Raw genomic sequence first — 21,880 nt, 5'->3', positions numbered from 1 at the left:
AAAAGGCAACTCATGGATTCTTCGCTGCTCTGGTATTGCCTTCCTTAACGTTAGATTGTTTTGATGTTACATCTAACTCGATATCAGAAATAACAATACACCAGATCTTAGCATCGACCCCCAACCATGGATGCAGATGTTTTCCAAGCATATTTTTGGATATGTTTATTCCTGCAGGCTTTCAAATAAAAAGCTGTAGAGAACTGGGAAGCTTTGAATTGCTATAATCAACTTCTATAGAGAGCCGCAGTAACGAGTCCGGAAATCATCGATGCTAACGCCCCTGGTTCCATACAGTTTTCGCCTATGGGAGTTTTGAATGGGTTTTTGGTGCGATGCTTCTAATAATCTCTCTGGGCAACGCTGGCTTAATCAAACGCGAACCAGTGTTTAGTAACATCATCTTCACACATGAAGACCACTTTTATGAGTTTTGAAGCTTTTACATGCCGTTAAACGGGCGGCTAGCTAGCAAACGGCTAAATGAGACTACACTGCTGAGTCGATGTGGATATATACGTCAATAACGTCACCACTTCAAAGGGCGAACACGGAAATTCTCTTTCCCTCACCTGGTTCAGCCCCGTTCAGCCCGAGGTAATCAGTGCACACATCCAACAACAGTCCAGGTTGACTGCTGACGTGACGTGAAGCCTATGCGACAGTGTGTAGTTCAGGATTAGCTTAGCTCGAGCATTTTACTTCTAGGGCTCGCATTTACGCTATAAAACTCATGAAAGTGGTCCTCATGTGTGAAGATTATCCCGCTGAACCTTGGTTCGCGTTTGATTAAACTTGCGTTGCCCACAGACATTATTTGAAGCATATCGCCAAAAACCCATTCAAAAATCCCATAGACAAAAACAGTGTGGAACCAGGAAGTTCGGGACTTCCGCATTCAGCCTACAAAAATACGTCATCCCTGCGGCTCTCTATAGTTCCACTTGCCAGGTGGAACTATGTTCATGAAGCAGAATCACATCGGAAACAAGGAAGGAATATGATGATGGCAAAAAGTGATCCTCAACCAAGAAGCTTGTTGGCCATCGAGGCTTCAGTGGGCTTTCCCTGTTCGCTCATGAATGGACTTCTGGTGACTTGTTGATCATGTCGCTCACAGTGTGAAGTTCATCTTTAATAACGGCCCCCTACACTGTATTTTAGTGAATTAAGTTTGTGAGAATAACAGACAGCCCAGCTCTAAAAGGCAAGTGCTGCTTGGTACTCAGTGAACTCTTATGATTTAGAAAAAGTTATATTAAGGCAGGTATGGTATGTTTCCCCCCGACGACAATGCCAAAATTGAAATTCCAGATTTTTTTTTTTATATATCAAGTTTTTCTGTTTTCTCCCCAATTGTACTTGGCCAATTAATTCCCCGTGCTGTCCCGGTTGTTGCCCCCTCCCTCCCTCCCTCCCTCCCCTCCCTCCCTCCCTCCCCTCCCTCCGCCAATCTGGGGAGGGTTGTAGACTGTGCAGTCGCCAGCCGCTTCTTTTCATCTGACAGCGAGGAGTTTCACCGGCAGGAGGTAGCGGTAGCACGAGGGAGGATCATGCAATTCCCCCCCAGTTCCTGCGAGGACCAGCTTCCCACCCGCAGACTAGGGCTGCCCTTGACCAAAGATTATCCTGGTCGACCAGAAATCCACAACAGCTCCGACCAATCAATTGGTCGAAACAGGGTCTAAAAAAAATAAAAAATAAAAATTGCAGTGTACTTTTTGGCCAGCGCAAGCTATATCTGGCTTTGTCCAGCCCAATTTGTGTGCCGATTTGAGTGCCGATGCTCGTGAACGCTTTATCACGCTGGCCATATAGGTTCCAACCTAGCCTTGTTTGTTTTTATTTTTTGCAGTGCACTTTTTTCTTATTTTTTTGCAGTGTACTGACTACTGAGTGCACTATACCTGATAGCTGATAATTATAAATAAAAGCTATTTGCAGCATTGTAACGTTACCGGAATGGACAGACTGATCAGCGTGCCGTGCACTAGGGATGGGCATCGAATTTCGAATTTTCGAATAATCGTTGTTATTATCAAGGTCGACTTTTATTATTGAAATTCGAAATTCAAAAAAAAAAAAAAAAAAAAAGTGAAATGTTTTTAGTGAAATGTTGCATTGTCTCCCCTGATTCTAAGTATAGTCAAATCGCTTGGTTTGAGCAAGTAAAACAATTTTTATAAGCATTTTAAGCAAGGTTTATGGAAAAATGAATGGCGGATGAAATCCCATGAAGAGGGAGAGGGGGTGACTTTGGCACCCCTTTGGCACTCAGACCTGAGCCTACTAAATATTTAATGAACCACTCATGATTGTCAAAACTGTTTTTTATTTTCGAAAATGTCAATGTCATGTAACATGTTCTTTACTTCAGTGGTGCAATGCTTGTTTGAGCTAAAAATCCACAGCAGAAGCTTTTTATATTACCGGTAATTAATAAAGCCGTAGACTTAGAATCAGGGGAGACAATGCAACATTTCACTCACCAAAAAAAAAAAAAAAAAAAAAAAAAAAATTTTAATTTTTTTACATTTTTATTTTTATTTTCGAATTTCGAATTAAATTCGAATTTGGCCAGCGAATTTCGAATAGTGTTTTTGCTAGAAATGCCCATCCCTACCGTGCACCACCTGGCCATATACAGCTAACGCTACGATGGGAAACAGCTTTCAGAAAGTGTGCACGATGGTGATGGTTATGGTTATGTAACATTAGCAGATGGCATGGTTAATTAGTTGGCAGAAAGGAAAGCTAGACAGCTTTTGCGATTTATTCCAGTAACATCTTATAACTGTCTGTCTAACATGACCGGAGTCGGAGTGTATCTCTGAGGACGTCCAGTCTCACCGATGACTGTAGTCTCGTGCATAACGTAATGTTAGCCGCTTGTTAACAGCTGATGGTGGCTGCTGCTGAAACGTGTCCATTGTTTGTGCTCGATAGCTGACAAATTTAATTAATTCCATTGCTCTGCTGGTTGCTCTCCTTTCAGTCTAGATCAGTGGTTCTCAAATGGGGGTCCGGGGACCCCCAGGGGTCCTTGAGGGGTTCCAGGGGGTCCCCAGCCAAAAGGGGGGTAATTTATTTTTGCTATAATTCCATTCATAAGTAACACAATTACTATTTTGGTCATGGGTTTCTGTAGGCTAATAAAACATCTAAGCATCAATCTTATTATCATATGGGGGTCCGTGTTCTGATCTTTGTCAGTTTATGTGAACATTTTTTAGAACCACTGCTCTAGATGCGTGATTTCTAACCCCACATAGGATAAGCAATAAGCACGCCCTGTGGCGCCGGGATTGGCCAGGAGCAAAGCACCTGGGGTTTTTCATCTTTTAAAATAAAGATGTTTAAAAAACTATTGCTTGTTACATTTTCAGTGCTGTACCTTTTCTCTGGGTAAGAATTGATGCTTATTATTAGTATTACTATGCTAAGGAAGCGAAGGTAGGTGACCATAATTCATTTCAATGTCCGCTCTCAAAATCGCTGTCTGTTCTCAAGAGCTATTCAGTTGGTTCATGAAATCGCGTGATGTTGCTCCAGTGTTGCTCCTGGCCAATCCCGGCACCACAGGGCGTGGTTATTGCTTATCCTATGTGGGGTTAGAAATCACGCGCTCTAGATAGCCTGCTAACTGTGGTTAGCCTGTCTCTAGCCTGGATCACTTCTGCTCCTATGTACGCTTCTATAAAAAGGTCTGTGTTGCAACTTGCTTCCGCGGCATGTTCGTTCCGGATCGCTTTTCTTGTTATGAAATTGAATCTCCTAATAATTATTAAGACCAGCGATTGTCCGACCAACATGAATCTGGTCGACCAAGAGCACATCGACCAACCAATCAACCAGGAGGGGGCAGCCCTACCGCAGACACGGCCAATTGTGCCTGTATGGACAGCCGAGCAAACCAGAGGAAAAACGGGGGCTCGAACCTGCGATCTTCGTGTTGGTTAGGCCAGAAATCTACCGCTGCACTACCCGGACACCCTATAAATCCCAGATTTTGTCTGACATGACATCCCCTCCTGTCCAGAGACTGACTAGTATCTGACATGACATCCCCTCCTGTCCAGAGACAGTAGTATCTGACATGACATCCCCTCCTGTCCAGAGACTGACTAGTATCTGACATGACATCCCCTCCTGTCCAGAGACTGACTAGTATCTGACATGACATCCCCTCCTGTCCAGAGACTGACTAGTATCTGACATGACATCCCCTCCTGTCCAGAGACTGACTAGTATCTGACATGACATCCCCTCCTGTCCAGAGATTCTAGTATCTGACATGACATCCCCTCCTGTCCAGAGATTCTAGTATCTGACATGACATCCCCTCCTGTCCAGAGATTCTAGTATCTGACATGACATCCCCTCCTGTCCAGAGATTCTAGTATCTGACATGACATCCCCTCCTGTCCAGAGACTGACTAGTATCTGACATGACATCCCCTCCTGTCCAGAGATTCTAGTATCTGACATGACATCCCCTCCTGTCCAGAGACTGACTAGTATCTGACATGACATCCCCTCCTGTCCAGATATTCTAGTATCTGACATGACATCCCCTCCTGTCCAGAGACTGACTAGTATCTGACATGACATCCCCTCCTGTCCAGAGATTCTAGTATCTGACATGACATCCCCTCCTGTCCAGAGACTGACTAGTATCTGACATGACATCCCCTCCTGTCCAGAGACTGACTAGTATCTGACATGACATCCCCTCCTGTCCAGAGACTGACTAGTATCTGACATGACATCCCCTCCTGTCCAGAGACTGACTACGACTAGTATCTGACATGACATCCCCTCCTGTCCAGTGACTGACTAGTATCTGACATGACATCCCCTCCTGTCCAGTGACTGACTAGTATCTGACATGGCATCCCCTCCTGTCCAGAGATTCTAGTATCTGACATGACATCCCCTCCTGTCCAGAGACAGTAGTATCTGACATGACATCCCCTCCTGTCCAGTGACTGACTAGTATCTGACATGACATCCCCTCCTGTCCAGAGACAGTAGTATCTGACATGACATCCCCTCCTGTCCAGTGACTGACTAGTATCTGACATGGCATGCCCTCCTGTCCAGAGATTCTAGTATCTGACATGACATCCCCTCCTGTCCAGAGACAGTAGTATCTGACATGGCATCCCCTCCTGTCCAGAGATTCTAGTATCTGACATGACATTCCCTCCTGTCCAGAGACTGATTAGTACGAATGGAGGCTCCATCTTACCCATGCCCGAATCCTTCTTCGTGCCATCAGATATGATCTCTACATGGTCTCCATCCACATCATAGCTGAAGAAATCATTCAAGTACGTCTTGGACCTCTGACCCCCAAACACGTAGAGGCAGCGGTTTCTCTGCCGAGAGAACAGAGAGGAGGTCGTCAACAAAGAGGCAAAGACAAGAGTGTGAGAACAAGTGCTGGAGAGAAAGAGAGAAGCACGCCTGGTCAGTAGGCATGGGTCGGTGTGAAAATGTTTAAACCGGTTCGATATAGAGAGCCGCAGGGATGACGTATTTTTGTAGGCTGAATGCGGAAGTCCCGAACTTCCTGGTTCAACACTGTTTCTGTCTATGGGATTTTTGAATGGGTTTTTGGCACGATGCTTCAAATAAGGTCTCTGGGCAACGCAAGTTTAATCAAACGCGAACCAAGGTTCAGCGGGATAATCTTCACACATGAGGACCACTTTCATGAGTTTTGAAGCGTAAATGCGAGCGCTAGAGGTAAAAAGCTCGTGCTAAGCTAATGCAGAACTACACACTGTCGCATAGGCTTCCACGTCACGTCAGCACTCAACCTGGACTGTTGTTGATGTGTGCACTGATTACCTCGGGCTGAACGGGGCTGAACCAGGTGAGGGAAAGAGAATTTCCGTGTTCGTCCTTTGAGTGATGACGTTATTGACGTATATATCCCCATCGACTCAACAGTGTAGTCCCATTTAGCCGTTTGCTAGCTAGCCGCCCTTTTAACGGCACATAAAAGCTTCAAAACTCATAAAAGTGGTCTTCATGTGTGAAGATGATGTTACTACCATCTGGTTCGCGTTTGATTAAGCCAGCGTTGCCCAGAGAGCTTATTAGAAGCATCGCGCCAAAAACCCATTCAAAACTCCCATAGGCGAAAACTGTGTTGAACCAGGGCTGTTAGCATCGATGATTTCCGGACTCGTTACTGCGGCTCTCTATTGCTCTTCACACCAAATCTAACTGGTATACCGAATTTTGCCACTAGGTGTCGCACTTTGAGCAGTGCTTCCCAGTTTAGGGATTAGTGATGTGCGGGTCACCCAGAACCCACCGGGTCCCGCGGGCTGGCCCGCCCCGCAGGCGGGCTGGGTTGGCAAATTATGAAAATATCGCGGGTGCGGGCAGGGCAGGCTCAGAACGTGACAAAGCAACATTATTAAATAGTTTAGAGCAGTGAAACACGCAGAGTAATTAACCGTGAACTCTCTCTCTCACACACACGTAGGTCTAGACACAATTAGACAGACTCTTGCTGCACTCTCTATACTATAGCCTACATGGAGTAAAGAAACGCTTCAATGAGGTAGCCTATGTGCTCTCAAAACAAACATTTTGGAAGGATTATTTGCTGTAATTATTATTTGAAGTGTCCATCTAATGCCACTGCAGATTTTCTGTTGTGGACTCGACTGTGATCTATGTCAACTTTACTGCAACTAGGCTACGTGACCGGCTGCGGGCGCATGAGGTCATTAAAAAAAGCCGTATCTGCAAGCCGTCTACGCACCTGCTGCACACTACTACGCTTAATTAAATGAAGAAAGACCGACATGAAAGCAGCCGCGCAACTCATCCAGAGCAGTACAACTGTTGTCGCGCACGGCAGCATGTGAGTGTCTGTGTGTGTGTGTGTGTGTGTGTGAGAGAGAGAGGGGGGGAGAGAGACAGAGTTATTAGCTACTTTGCACACCTTGGAAGCTCTGCTGTGCTCCTCCTGAGTCCGGAGACATACAGTATTACATTAAATTGGCCGTTGCAGGCTGCTGGGTTGGGCTGGGTTCGGGATTTTCAGATATTTTAACGGGCTGGGAGGGGCGGGCTGGCTCCAATGATGGGTTGGGTTGGGGCGGGCCTTAAAAAACCCTGACCCGCGCATCACTATTAGGGATACATTACTGTAGTGCGACTCCAGTCCACTTGGTGGCGATAATGCACCTCTAAGCTGGTTTGCCAACCACCAATAACTAAAGAAGAAGAAGAAGAACGAGCTGTTAAATGACCGTCTGTGAGATATAGCGTAATGAATGAATGATCATACTTGACCACATGTCCGTCAGCGCGAAGTGATAAGATAAAAAAGTAAGATACCATTTTTAACCGCATTTTTCTCAGTTTGTTTTATGATGCCAACTTTAGAGAAATACTTTTAACCTGGTGGCTTAAGCTACAGTTCAGGGCAGGCATAGCAACTTTGGATAATTACCTGGGGATCGTATGGATTTGGCATGGATTTTAAAGACTCCTTTTCTACTGTTTTGGACACCAATCTTGCCAGGTGAGTGGTGACTAGTGTCTCGTTTATATTCTCCACTCCAAAACAACTCAACTCAGTGCGCTGTGCACATCCCCCCCTCCTCTCGTTATAGCGTATTTTGGAGCATACACGTATTTCCCGAACACACAACGTTTTTTAACACGTTATCATTGACAAACCCACTTTCATTACATGATGTTAGAAAAGATTTCCATGATGGACTGACTGACTTACTTCAATGATCCATCTTTATTCCATCAGTTACACAACAAAAGAACAGCACGTCTTTGATGTGAAACTGATGGAATAAAGATGGATCACTGAAGTAATCACTGAAGTAATACTGACCTTACTCCAAAAGACGTTTCACTGTCGCAGACAAAGCTCCAATGTCGGAATGAAATCATGAGAGTTTTGCTGGAGTCAAATGCGCATGTATATATATATATATATATATATATATATATATATATTAGGCCTACACGATATGAGGAAAATCTGCGATGTGCGATAACATTGTTCAATATAGCGATGACGATACGACTTGCGATAAATAAACAAATATTAAAGTATGCATATTAGCTATACAGTTCCTATGTCTTTCTGCTTTAATAATGCTAACATAGACCCCAAACATAGCCTATGCCCACTGAGTAAAGAAATGAAATACACACTCACTCTAGCTGAAACTACACACAGCGTGTTTGGGCTTTGGCAGAGGGGCGGAGCGCACTGTTGCAAGGGAAAGGTGTACGCTGGATTTACAACACAAGACAAAATGATCAGATGCTGAGTGGGAATGCATGATGCATGTAAATAAAACCACTTTTGTTATTCATTGTGTTTCAGGCAGTCTTTGCGATGTGTTTATTGCGCATGTTCATATTGCGATGACGATGAAAATACGATTAATTGTGCAGCCCTAATATATATATATAAGATTATAATAGGATAACAGGATATAATAATAAATAATAATTGATTTGATTTATATAGTGCCTTTCAAGACACTCAAAGCGCTTGCTTCACATATCAGGGGAGGGAGGGGGAGGGAACTCAACTCATCCACCACCGATGTGTAGCACCCACCTGGGCGATGCACGGCAGCCAGATATAAATATGGAAGTCAATAGATGATTATTAATAACTAAGTAGTGGAGAAGGGGTAGGATTAAATAAGTTTATACTTCTTCCTACTCCTTTTTGGACATGTTAATTTAATATTGTTTAGTTGTTTTAACTATTTTGTCTTGTTTTTTTTGTTGCCTTTTTATTTCTCACATGTTCAAAGTAAAGATTTCATTTCATTCATTCACGCTCACAACAAAAATAATCAGGAGGGATTTTAGCCTTAAAGATGCATCCTTATCCCAACAGTGCTACTCAACCACCCAACATCAGCAGCCAGGTGAGCAGATGGACTCACAGTATGGAAGAGCATGCAGTGTCCGATGCGGGACTGCACGTCCTCAGGCCCGGCGTTGCAGGAGTCTTCCCGGAGCAGGCTCCAGGTCCCGGCCTGGCAGTGGTAGGCGTACAGGCCGCTGAACTGGGGCTCCGACGTGCGGCTGTCCTCCACACTGCCGTTACACGTCAGGATACGACCGCCAAATGTGTAGATCATGTGCTTCTCCGAGTCCATGCACATCTGCGGGAAGGGGAGAAACGGAGGGGAAGAACGAGAAAGGAAAAGAGGGATGAGGGGAGAGGCAATGAAACGGACAGCAGGATAAGATTCGTTATTCCTCTGTTGGATTTGGAGAGGTCTCAGATATACGGTACTAGGCCAGCCATTCCCAACCTATGGGCCACAAAGGTATTGCAAGTAGGCCACCCAATCATTTGCAAAAGATTATGATCTTTGTGATTTTTAATAAAGTGTGTGTGTGTGTGTGTGTGTGTGTGTGTGTATCTTTTATGCACGCCCACACCACAGGTCAGATTGGGCTGAAAATTTGCATGGATTGGGTGGGTTATGATCTACGGAAGGTCATGGGCAGGTTGTAAAGTCCTGGAACCACCTAGAAAGTCCTGGAAAATTCATTAATGGGAACACTTAAGTGTGCGGATAAGAAATTGACCCTGCTCCTTTAAGAGATCCATTGATCTGGTGATCAGACGCAGCTGGCAGCAGGGCATGGAGGGAGCAGAGGAGAGATACCCAGAGGAGAAGCAGAGAGGTTAACCGACAAGAAATATTGCTTTGTGCCTATTTATCCCAGGCAACGCCGGGTACATTGCTAGTTATTATGTATGAGAATGCATTTCTCCATTGTTGAATGATAGTTATTTAATTTGTAATTGAAATGCTACTCTGCAAATCTTGGCTTCAATTCAATGTTGAAGAAAGAAGAGAAAGTCAGGAGTAGGTAGTGTGTGTATTTGAAGGACCTGGCAACTGGCAAATACTTAAGGAACTCAGAGACCTGAAGGCTTCTGCTAGATGAAAGCAAAACCGTATATGGCTGTGGGGTGTGCAAACTGGGCAGGAAAGAAGGTATACAAACTCATTTTTTACCAGCCAAATATCATTTTTAAAATACAATAGGACCTCTGTGCAATGGCTGGACACCTTCCATGCCTGGCAGAGTACACACTTACCAGTCGCAGCCAAATTCACCTGAATTTGCCTGGTGCTAATTCACACCTTATGTGTAAAAGAAAAGTGGGGCGTAACGCTTTTGAAAAAAGATCTAATTTCATTCATTTTTCACGTAAAACATATTAAAATCATTATGGTGAGATTTTTGTGGGTATTTGTACCAAACAAAGATGTTTCCTTAAGTCAGTAGAAGATCATGTATAGGCATGGCACATCTCTGCAGCAGAGTCCTGCAACGGGTCGGGTACCCGTGGGTACCCGTGGGTTACCCGCAAAAAGCTTGTGTAACGGGTAAAACAAATACTTCTATAAATTCACGGGTACGGGCATGGGTAAAAATGAACTAAATGCGTTCGGGCAGTGCTTGGGAACAATAATTGACTGTATTAGAGCCATCTGTGTTTTTGCTGCGCTCAGGCTGAATTCACAGTCAGACAGAGCGACAGGAGAGATTTTTTTAGCCCCTGTCAAACAGTTGTTTTATGCTTTGTTTCTCTACATAACCGGCATGTTTCAAGTGTGCATACTGCTTTGTTTGATGCTATGGACTGCACAACATAAACATTTAAAACTCAGCCGTGGGAGTCAACGTGACTGGAGACAATGAGAAGCTCTCTGGTTTCCATAACAAAGTACAAGTGGTGGAGATATAACGTTTGTTATTGGACATTGTAAAACTCCATTTCTGTCAGTGGAACAGCGATCATAAAGGCAGCGTGGATTATACCGGACATGTTTTGGATGGAAATATTTGGTAAGTCTGCTTGTTGCACAACACTGTTGTCTGATAGTGCTGACCAGCTGGTTACTGAACTAACGTTAGCTGCTGCTGCTAAGTGCTACTGCTAATGTTACAGGTGATGAGTCTCAGCTAGAGACTGCTAATTATTCGCCTCCTGTGTGAAATGGTGGCAGTTTGGCTCAAAGTGAGCGACTGTGTTTCTAGGCTGTGTGATTCATTGGTAACGGGTCGGTCCACGGGTCTCATATTAACGGGTCTGGGCGGGGCCGGTTTTGAATTTGAGATAATCACGGGTAACGCAGCGGGCACGGTTCTTATATTGACGGGTCTGGGCGGGCACGGGTTTGCAAAATTGGACCCGTGCAGGACTCTGCTCTGCAGCACGACAATATTTAATATAACATTGTATTGTGACAGACATTTCGCCTTTAACAAAACGATTGGAAATTGCAGTAGGCCATAGTGCGATTTCGATCAAATGTTGATTAATTGTCCAGCCGTAGCACAGAGAGGGAGGCCAGCTACCTGGTGGTCAAACACCAACTTGGGCCCTCCGTCAGCGGACGTGTCCTCGCTCAGTAGCGTCCAGGTGCTGGCGTCGATGTCGTAGCGGTAGAAGTCGCTCTTCAAGGACTTGCTGTTGCGGACACTGGAGTCCAGGTAGCGGCCCAGCGTGTAGATCTGACGCCGCTGAGAGTCCATGCACATCTTGTGGCAGGAGCGGGCACTCGGACCACTCTGGTTATATATACACAGAGAGAGGGGGGGGTGGAGGGTGAGAGAGAGAGGGTGAGAAATAGAGAGGGTGTGAGAGAGAAAGGAGAGAGGGTGAGAGAGAGAAAGGATAGGGTGAGAGAGGATGAGAGAGGGGGAGCAGGAGAGGGTGTGAGAGAGGGGGAGAGGGTGTGAGAGAGGGTGAGACAGAGAGGGTGAGAGAGGGTGTGAGAGAAAGGAGAGGGTGAGAGAGGATGAGAGGGTGAGAGATGTAAAAATGTTTCTTCATTAATGGGGTAGATATCGTTAAAATTTACTCAATGCCAAAAACAGGTGCAACATCGCACATTACAGCTACGGTACATACTTAACTGTGCATAAGTGATTTAAGTTTCCACAATATTAGCATATTGCAATATTGAAACAGATAGTAGTTTAAAATAGTCAAGATGTGAATGTAAGATGCCAACATTGCTACAGTAATTTCCTCAATTCATCAAGATATTGAGGCATTGATGATGATTATTATAATTGCAAGTGAGATTTGACATTTTAGCCATAATAATTGCCTTTACATTTAAGTTCTCAAACAAAAAGTTTCCAATATCTCTCTTTATTAAATGAAAGCCCACTTCAGTATGCAATAAAGTAATTTACTATTTTCTGTTAAACATATACATGCCATCGCTCTGGACAAGTTAAAAGAATGCTGGCTTCTTAAGCATCTCGACTCTTACAATGTAAAATTGTAGTTTGAAAATATATTGTTTTCTGAACCAGCCATTTGACTTCTGATCAAATCAGCACTATCAAATTACCATTGCCCCCTCCCTTCCACCTTGTCTCTCTCACCTCCTTCTCTGTGTCTCTGGAGATGCAGGCCCACTGGTTCTCCTGAACGCTGTAAGCCCAGAAGTCAGCCAGATCCTGTGTGCCATCCCAGCCCCCAAACAGGTACACCGTCTCTGCAAGACAGCGCAGAAACACCCCTCAACAAGTGGACCATGTTCAAACTTCAGGGCAGCAACATTGAACCTCTGCTCACGTGCAGATGCCTTCTGTTTGGACAGGAGGTGCCAGCAGAGCTCCACCTTACTCCAAACTCCATTACTCACTCGGTCATTTACACAACATGAGATTAAGCGTGCAGAGTGTCTCCATATAATACAACAAAATAATAAATGTTAAAAGCGTCAGCTGAAAGCGGAAGATATAATGTACTGTATGCATGCATGAGTCATGAGCAATTTGCCATACCGTGCCTCCTGCGTTAAATCACAAGTATTCTGTGCAAAGAATGAAACGCCAGTCCCAAATAGACGCCGGGTCTGGAAATAAGTTTTGGTAAATAAACGCCCGGGCTACTATTTGAAGTTTTACTGTATCTGTGGAGTCAATAGGGTTGCTGAGCTGATCAATACAAATGATCAAACAAATACCATTAATTCACCATGTGCTGAGATTGCTGGCCTTGAAAGCTCATATTACAGCCTGTACTCTTGTTTTTTGGAACTAAAACTCCTCGCCCACCGCCCGCCCATTGGCATGTCATTTCTCCGAAAACACATTTTCATTTTGAGCGTTGGAGGTTGGAAGACACTTGATTTATTGTGCTATATTACCTCTCAACTAGACGTTTCTGAGGAGAGATCCAGCGTTGGCTAGTTTACTCGTCTCTATGGTAACATTGTGACACAGCTGGGGTTGAGAAATGAATTTTGAAAGCCAGAAAGGATTCATACAGCCACTGGTATTGATTAAAAAACCCTATCGACCCAGCACAGATGGTTGTGTGACTTGGGGCAGTAAAAATCAGACTTATGTCACTTTTACATCAGTTTGATTGAGTATGCGTGTAAATGTAGCCATTGTGGTACATGATGAACAACAACAAAGCGTCGTTTGGGATCGTGCCCTCTCTGTGCTGATCCTCAGTGGATTGCCATATGTGTGTCTGCAGCATATGGGTTACTGCGGCGCGTTGGAACCAAATATCCACTATTGCTGCCTAAACACTAGTCTCTACCCACACTCAAATATTACCTTGAATCGCTGCACTCTGGATACTACCTAAATGAGTCTGTGCCACTTCGCAATAGGGTTGGACGATGGAATCGTCCATCGACGATGTCGGGCAAAGCAGATGGTCTGAGCCCACACCAGTATAAGAGCCGCATGCGGCGCGCATTGCATAAATGTCTGGCGCGCCGTGGGGAAAAGCAAGCAACACATTTACCAACCTGTGCTGAAGCATAATTATTTACGGCTGTGCTTTATTAACACATTTTTTTCTCAGACAGTTTTATTCACACTAAACACTAGTCTCTCCCCACACTCAAATATTACCTTGAATTGCTGCACTCCGCGTACTACCTAAATTAGTCTGTGCCACTTCGCACCCCGCACTGCTGTTTTGAGGGTGGGACTACAGGGTCAAAATTCAATGACTGATAGGTTGTAGCACCAATGAGAGAGTGGTTCATTTTCAAAAGTCAACAGAGTTAGGTTGGGTGGGCGTGCCTGATCGCTTAAGTCATTATTGATTGGTGCCACCCAGGATTTCGGGGCTAACCAATCACTGGTTTCATCTAAACCCCATTTGGGAAAAGCATACACAAAGAGACTTGCAGGGTCACGGGTCTGGAGTTGAGACCATCGCAAGACTGAATTCAGTGTCTGAGGGCTGAGACACAGACCTGAGAGATGCAAGGCCTTCTCACAGCTCCCACACGATACGCAGACACTGCATCACCCACTCACTCACACACAGAGCAGGCTTTTGTCTTTCAGATGGCTAGCGGGGAAGTACACCACCAAAAGGCATCGCCAAATGCTGTAAAAACAATAGCTGTGTGTCTCAACCACAACAATAAGCACGGTTAAGGCACTTGCTTAGAAATACCCTCGGGCCAGTTTTGTTTTGGAGGAGACAGGAAGGTGGGTTTTGATTTGATTAAATAGTGATGGATCTCTGCGTTGTCAGGGGATATGAGTCATAACGCTTCTGAAACAGCCAAGTCATAACACTGCTGCTCTCGACCCATCTGGACATCTTTCTCTCCCTCTCACACACACACACACACACACACACACGCTGAGCCGCTCTCACCCGTCTGGACATCTATGACCATTTGGTGTCCTCCCCTCATGCCTGGCCGGTTGTCGTCGCCGTCACCTGGGGAGAGGAGGCGAGGGAGGAGAGAAGGATGGGGGTATGAGTGTGAGAGAGTGACAGACACAGAGAGAAAGAGAGAGAGAGAGAAGAGAATGAGTGGAACGGTGGGAGGAGCGGAGAACCGACAACAGGGTGGAAAGAGGAGGGAGAGGTCTTTAGCTGCAGGGCTACAGGCTTCAGCAGAAGTGAAATGTCTGACAGATGGGGAAGATTCCCTGCTTGAATAGATGGTCTCACTGTTCATGTCGTCTCGGTTGGTCTCTTGGGCGCTTGTACCTTTGTTGCATTTGGGGATGATCTGACTCCACCTGGGCTTGTACTCCTGCTGGCTGATATACTGGTTAAACAACCCGTCTAGCAAAAGGGAGGACAGGGTCAAACATAGTGAAATTTCTATTAGCGCAGCAGAAACCAGGCATAAACACTTAAATATTTTTTGTAATCAACTGTCACATGCAGAAACGTGATTCTTTAACAGTCATTTCCCAAAAAACATAAAAGGTAGAGTTGTTCCGATACCAATACCAGTGTCAGAAATGCCTCCGATACGGCCTAAAATGCTGGATCGAGTTTCGGCGAGTACGCGAGTCTATGACCGATCCGTTCACATGTAATTTATTAGGCTTGGAAAAAAGGTTGCTTCACCCGGATAAAACGTCCATTTTTCCGGAAATCAAAGGGTTTAACCTGATCCAGGCCATACAATGATAGCAAGCAGGGCCCGAAATTAACTTTTTGACCCACCGGCCAGTGGCGGGTAGATGGAAAACATCTACCCGCCAAGCATATTTCTTACCGGCCAAAAAAAAAAACGCATTTTTGTGTCACATATATCCATATATATAAAAAAATTTCAGTACATTTCAAGTAGATAAGGTATTACGTTGAAGAATACACACTTAAATAAGAGGCCAGAGTAAAATTTGAAGCAAATTATTTTAATATATTGATTGATGATTGATTACTCAATACATGTCAAGTCAATCTTGAGCTTAAATTGTTGTAAAAAAAACAACGCAGCTAAAAGTAATAACTGCGACAGTCTCAGTGCACAGCGCACAACTTGGGCTACACACCTTTCTCTCCCACTCACACCTGGCACCTGCGTTAGCTCTCCTGCACTCGTTCTCCGCTCCGGCTTTATTGGTGGTAAGCATTTTGATTCATCTCCTCATCATAGCTCGGCAACAAGCGCGAGCGATTGATTCATTGATTAATTCGCCCGATGTAGGCTGGCAGAGGTTAAAAGACGCTTTTTACCTCCGCTAAAGTGACGACTGCATTCCATTCCACTCCAGTCATGTTTGGTAGCCTATAGCCTATAAGGCAGAGCCAGAATGAAACAGCCTCACAAAGCACTCGTATTAGCCAGCTGCGCACCAAAACACACATAACTATTATCTCCTCATATATACTGTATCATACGAGTGGTGTCGGCAACAAGCGCGAGCGATTGATTCATTTATCAATTCGCCCGATGTAGGCTGTCAATTTAGCAGAGGTTAAAAGATGCTTTTTACCTCCGCTAAATTGACGACTGCATTCCATTCCACTCCAGTCATGTTTGGTAGCCTATTAGCCAGCTGCGCACCAAAACACACATGATAACTATTATCTCCTCATATATACTGTATCATACGAGTAGTGTCGGCAACAAGTGCGAGCGATTGATTTATTGATTGATTGATTCGCCCGACGTTCGGCTGTCAATTTACCTCCGCTAAATTGAGACTGCATTTCATTCCAGAGGCACGTTTGGTAGCTTATACGGGAGAGCCAGAATGGAACAGCCTCAGGAAGCACTCATGTTATACTACCGCACTGAACTAATGTTAATTTCAGACTGCTTCCTTGTATATTGTGGCTGGGATCAGTGCTCCGCAGCGCACTCCCAGCGTTTAACAGTCGGAAAAAGACGCTTGGTGGACACAGGCGGCTACACACAGTTTTAATATTACATGACGACTATTTTGCGACCCGCCACGTGGCGGAGAGACGCCAAACCTAACACGCCAAAGCTAAAATATGCCCGCCATTGGCGGGTGGCGGGCTCTAATTTCGGGCCCTGATAGCAAGCCATCATATCACATCCATGCCATGGTTAGGGTTAGTAGTATACAGTAGGGCTGGGCAATATAGCCAAAAAATGTATCGATATCAAATATTTCATATCAGTCGATATCGATAATTATTGATCATTTCTAATTACAGATTTTTAATAAAAACCACAACAAAAAAGGTTAAATTCAACATTATTTTGAAACATCTTATTTATCAAAGCACACAGGTAAAGATTTTAATGGTAACACAACAATTAAAACACACAGATTGAGTGTTGCAGCTGTGTAATAAATATCTTCGGGTGGGAACTTTAGGATTTGTCTGTTTGAATGGCTGTTTGCGTGTCACTCATAGCACGCTCCATTATCATATCGATATAGTATATTGAACTATTTTCTTGTTGCATTGATGAATTGTCTATCGCCTATATATATACAGTACATACACACATGTATGTATACCTAAATATATATATATATATATATATATATATACACACACATGTATGTATACCTATATATATTTAACCCTATATACAGTGGGTTCGGAAAGTATTCACACCCCCTTAAATTTTTCACTCTTTGTCATATTGCAGCCATTTGCTAAAAGCAATTAATTTCATTTTTTTTCCTCGTTCATGCACACACAGCACCCAATATTGTCAGAAAAACACAGACTTGTAGACATTTTTGCAGATTTATTACAAAAAAACACTGAAATATCACATGGCCATAAGTATTCAGACCCTTTGCTCAGTATTGAGTAGAAGCACCTTTTTGAGCCAATACAGCCATGAGTCTTCTTGGGAATGATCCAACAAGTCTTTCACACCTGGATTTGGGGATCTTTTGCCAATCCTCCTTGCAGATCCTGTCCAGTTCTGTCAGGTTGGATGGTGAACGTTGGTGGACAGCCATCTTCAGGTCTCTCCAGAGATGCTCAATTGGATTTAAGTCAGGACTCTGGCTCGGCCATTCAAGAACATTCACAGAGTTGTTCTGAAACCACTCCTTCGTTATTTTAGCTGTGTGCTTGGGATCATTGTCTTGTTGGAAGGTGAACCTTCGGCCCATTCTGAGGTCGTGAACACTGTGGAAAAGATTTTTGTCCAGGATATCAATGTACTTGGCTGCATTCATCTTTCCTTCAATTGCAACCAGTCGTCCTGTCCCTGCAGCTGAAAAACACCCCCACAGCATGATGCTGCCACCACCATGCTTCACTGTAGGGATGGTATTAGGCAGATGATGATCAGTGCCAGGTGTTCTCCACAAATATTGCTTAGAATTAAGACCAAAAAGTTCGATTTTGGTCTCATCAGACCAGAGAATTTTATTTCTCAGAGTCTGGGAGTCCTTCAGGTGTTTTTTGGCAAACCCGATGCAGGCTTTCGTGTGTTCTGCACTGAGGAGAGGCTTCCGTCGGGCCACTCTGCCATAAAGCCCCGACTGGTGGAGGGCTGCAGTGATGGTTGTCTTTCTAGAACTTTGTCCCATCTCCCCGCTGCATCTCTGGAGCTCAGCCAGAGTGATCTTTGGGTTCTTCTTTACCTCTCTCACCAAGGCTCTTCTCCCCCAGATGCTCAGTTTGGCCGGACGGCCAGTTCGAGGAAGAGTCCTGGTCGTCCCAAACTTCTTCCATTTAACACATTGAGTGCCAGCCGTTTTTTCAATGCTGTAGGTAAGTTGTGCCAGGTTTTTTTTTGAGGATTCTGGCTCATTTTACAAGAGCCGAGGATTCTTTTCTGTTAAGACTTCGTGAACACCAATCATCTAAAAAGAATAGAATGTGTGCTTTCTCTGTCTAAAAGAGTTAGTTTGTAGAGTTAGTAGTTATGTAGATATTAGCCGTTGAGTACAGCATGGTTTCAGAGATTTTCAGAGAGTTTTGAGATAAATGGATTTTTAGAACCACCTCACGTGCCTGTGATTATTTATGCGCAAAGGTACTCGAGTGTGTGTGTGCGCGCGCGCGTGTGTGTGTGTGTGTGTGTGTGTGTGTGTGTGTGTGTGTGTGTGTGAAATCGAAAGAGTTTTCGCCCAGCTATTTCCTTGAAAATTAGAATGGCTTTCTCCCGCGGACCCGTGGCTGTTTTTTGCTCGGCTTTCTCTCTGTCTGGAGAGAACTGTCGCCACTTAGTGGTCGGTAAAATAGATTATACACATTCTCTTCCTCCAATATTGGTATAGAAGACGTAAAAGGGGTTGATTGATGTCCCACCGTCAAAAAAAAATTTTTTTTATGTAAGACGAGATATCTCGTCTTTGGCACTCAACGGTTGGATTATGTAAGACGAGATATCTCGTCCTTGGCACTCAACGTGTTAAGGATTATGGAGGCCACTGTGCTCTTAGGAACCTTAAGTGCAACAGAATTTTTTTTGTAGCCTTGGCCAGATCTGTGCCTTGCCACAATTCTGTCTCTCAGTTCTTCAGTCAGTTCCTTCGACCTCATGATTCTCATTTGCTCTGACTTTACACTGTGAGCTGTAAGGTCTTATATTGACAGGTGTGTGCTTTTCCCAATCAAGTCCAATCTATATAATTAAGCACAATGAAGGTGTAGGCCCATCTCAAGGATGATCAGAAGAATTGGACAGCACCTGAGTTAAATATACAAGTGTCACAGCAAAGGGTCTGAATACTTATGGCCATGTGATATTTCAGTGTTTTTTTGTAATAAATCTGCAAAAATGTCTACAAGTCTGTGTTTTTCTGACAATATTGGGTGCTGTGTGTGCATGAACGAGGAAAAAAATGAAATTAATTGCTTTTAGCAAATGGCTGCAATATGACAAAGAGTGAAAAATTTAAGGGGGTCTGAATACTTTCCGAACCCACTTATATACACACACATGTATATACCGTACATATATATATATACACATGTATATATATACTATTCGATAGACAATTCATAGACTATTCATCAATGCAACAAGAAAATAGTTCAATATACTATATCGATATGATAACGGAGCGTGCTACGAGTGACAGCTATACAATATCTATAGGTATCGGATCATACTCAGTATCAGGCGATATGCAGCTTCAGGTATGAGAATCGGAACATATCTAAAAACAAGCACAAAAATGTAAGCCCACGGCGAACTGCCCCTATGGCCCCTTGCCCCCCAAACTTCATCCATATCCTCCTAGCCACTCCCTCCACCTACCCACTGCTTGAATCTCGACTTTCTACCACCTTCCTATCCCTTGGGCCTCTCCCATACCCTACCATATCCCCAAAGCCACTAGTTTCACATGGCCAGAGTCTGTCAGACCCAACGTCTTGTGTCAGCACGCTTCCAGCGATGGAGGTTCTGAATCACTCAAGTCAGCATTTCCGGATTTTGCCAGGAGAAATCCCCTGGCGAAATCTGATTAGCGGGGCTGTTACTGAAGTCTGGCTCTCTGCATGCAGTGGTGCATCGTTCAAAATGTACTGCCCCACGAGTTGCATCTGTGGCTGGTCAATTCATATGTCTGTCCCACATTTTGTTTTGGTCTTAGTGTCGCGGTCGTTAACCACTTATCAAGAGGTGTGCATTGCACCAGACGCAGATATCTATCTATGGCTGGCTACTGCGAGACTACCTAGCCACTAATCCTACCCCTGTCCCTCCAATCCCGACTCTCTAGCACCTTCCCATCCCTAGCTATGACTTTTTTCCCACTAAACTCACCAAACACCCATCACTCACTGACTGACTGACTGACTGAGTGAACTCTGCAACAGCCTTTCACAGTTCCTGAAAGTTTGGTGGGCCTGAGTGCGGTACCTCTCACAGCTTTGTCGATGAGCTCCTCACAGGCGTGGAAGTCGCCACGCAGCACCAGCCGCTCGTGCAGGTGGGTCAGCATCGGGTGCTCCAGCGCTATCCGCGTCTTCTTCTGCAGCGACTCGAAGGCCTCCGTGTAGTTATGCTGCCGGAAGTGCTTGAGGCAAAGGCGGATAGCTTCCTGCTCTCTGTACTACATGGGTACCATGTGGGGTCGGGGAGACAGTGATAGAGGATGGATCAGTCCTGTGCCTCTACTCAACCGTTAACGATACTCAAATAACCAACAATGCTCTCCCCATCTAACCCCACGGCCTCAGAGTGTGTGTTCATACATGCATCTAACCCCACGGCCTCAAGAGTGTGTGTTCATACATGCATCTAACCCCACGGCCTCAGAGTGTGTGTTCATACATGCATCTAACCCCACGGCCTCAGAGTGTGTGTTCATACATGCATCTAACCCCACGGCCTCAGAGTGTGTGTTCATACATGCATCTAACCCCACGGCCTCAGAGTGTGTGTTCATACATGCATCTATGGCCTCAAAAGGAGATTTTCCTTATTCAACAACACCCTGTTTCACATTCAGTGTTAGGAGCAGAACCGTGTATATACTGTAGATGAGCCGCGACATCTCCATTCACTCCAATGGACCAGTTTTTTTACTCTCAAGAGTTCCCGGAAGTGAGGTTCTGGATTAAGCAGCGCTGTCGATTTGCAGCAAAGTGGACAGTTTGTGATGTACTTTGAAAGGGTCCGACGTTTAAAGAATCAAATTGTACACTATCTGCTTTATTTTAGCATTCAAAAGTAGTGCAAGCCTCCTTCCTGGCTATTCATTGGCTACTGAGTCACACATTTTGGACCTCCGCTGACACCACTCTCTTACTAGATTGCTCTGGTTAGGAGGAGTGAACATGTAATCTGAACCAATTACAGGAAAGGACTCCAAAACAAAAAGGCTTTATGGTATGAGGAGATGGATGTCGACATTTGTTAGCCAGCAGCTCCATATTTTTGGAAAGCCCAGCACAACAAAACATAGCTGCAGTCTGGTCTGAGGCTCATATTCTGCTATTAAAGTGGTATGTAGACCAGAGAGTGTAAACAGCAGAGTGCAGTCGAGTCCACCGTGCTTAGGTGAAGTTACAGGGACTGGAATAGGAAATCTCAAAACTGGCAGGATGACAGGTTACAGAAACTGTCCAATAAACAAGCTACTTGTGGGCCTGAAATTAACTTTTTGACTCACCGGCCAGGTGACGGGTAGA

General features: G+C 44.5%; 1 protein-coding gene across 2 annotated transcripts in view; it reads right to left on the bottom strand.

The window, feature by feature from the left end:
* mkln1 (muskelin 1, intracellular mediator containing kelch motifs) overlaps positions 1-21,880 on the bottom strand; it is a 118,884-nt gene that overhangs the window by 57,958 nt on the left and 39,046 nt on the right. Inside the window, exons 6-12 of one of the 2 annotated variants that reach the window (XM_083660467.1) lie at positions 20,607-20,799; positions 15,002-15,118; positions 14,699-14,764; positions 12,442-12,554; positions 11,401-11,613; positions 8,958-9,179; positions 5,252-5,381 (exon numbers count right to left, since the gene is read on the bottom strand). In XM_083660467.1, coding sequence (XP_083516593.1) covers positions 5,252-5,381; positions 8,958-9,179; positions 11,401-11,613; positions 12,442-12,554; positions 14,699-14,764; positions 15,002-15,118; positions 20,607-20,799 — 1,054 coding nt within the window. The remainder of the gene's footprint in view (positions 1-5,251; positions 5,382-8,957; positions 9,180-11,400; positions 11,614-12,441; positions 12,555-14,698; positions 14,765-15,001; positions 15,119-20,606; positions 20,800-21,880) is intronic. The other variant, XM_083660468.1, reaches the window with a different exon arrangement.

Source organism: Poromitra crassiceps (genome assembly GCF_964638095.1).
Source record: "Poromitra crassiceps genome assembly, chromosome: 2".
Lineage (NCBI taxonomy): Eukaryota > Metazoa > Chordata > Actinopteri > Beryciformes > Melamphaidae > Poromitra > Poromitra crassiceps.
The sequence above is the reverse complement of the archived record's forward strand: the minus strand, read 5'-3'. Positions and strand labels throughout refer to the sequence as shown.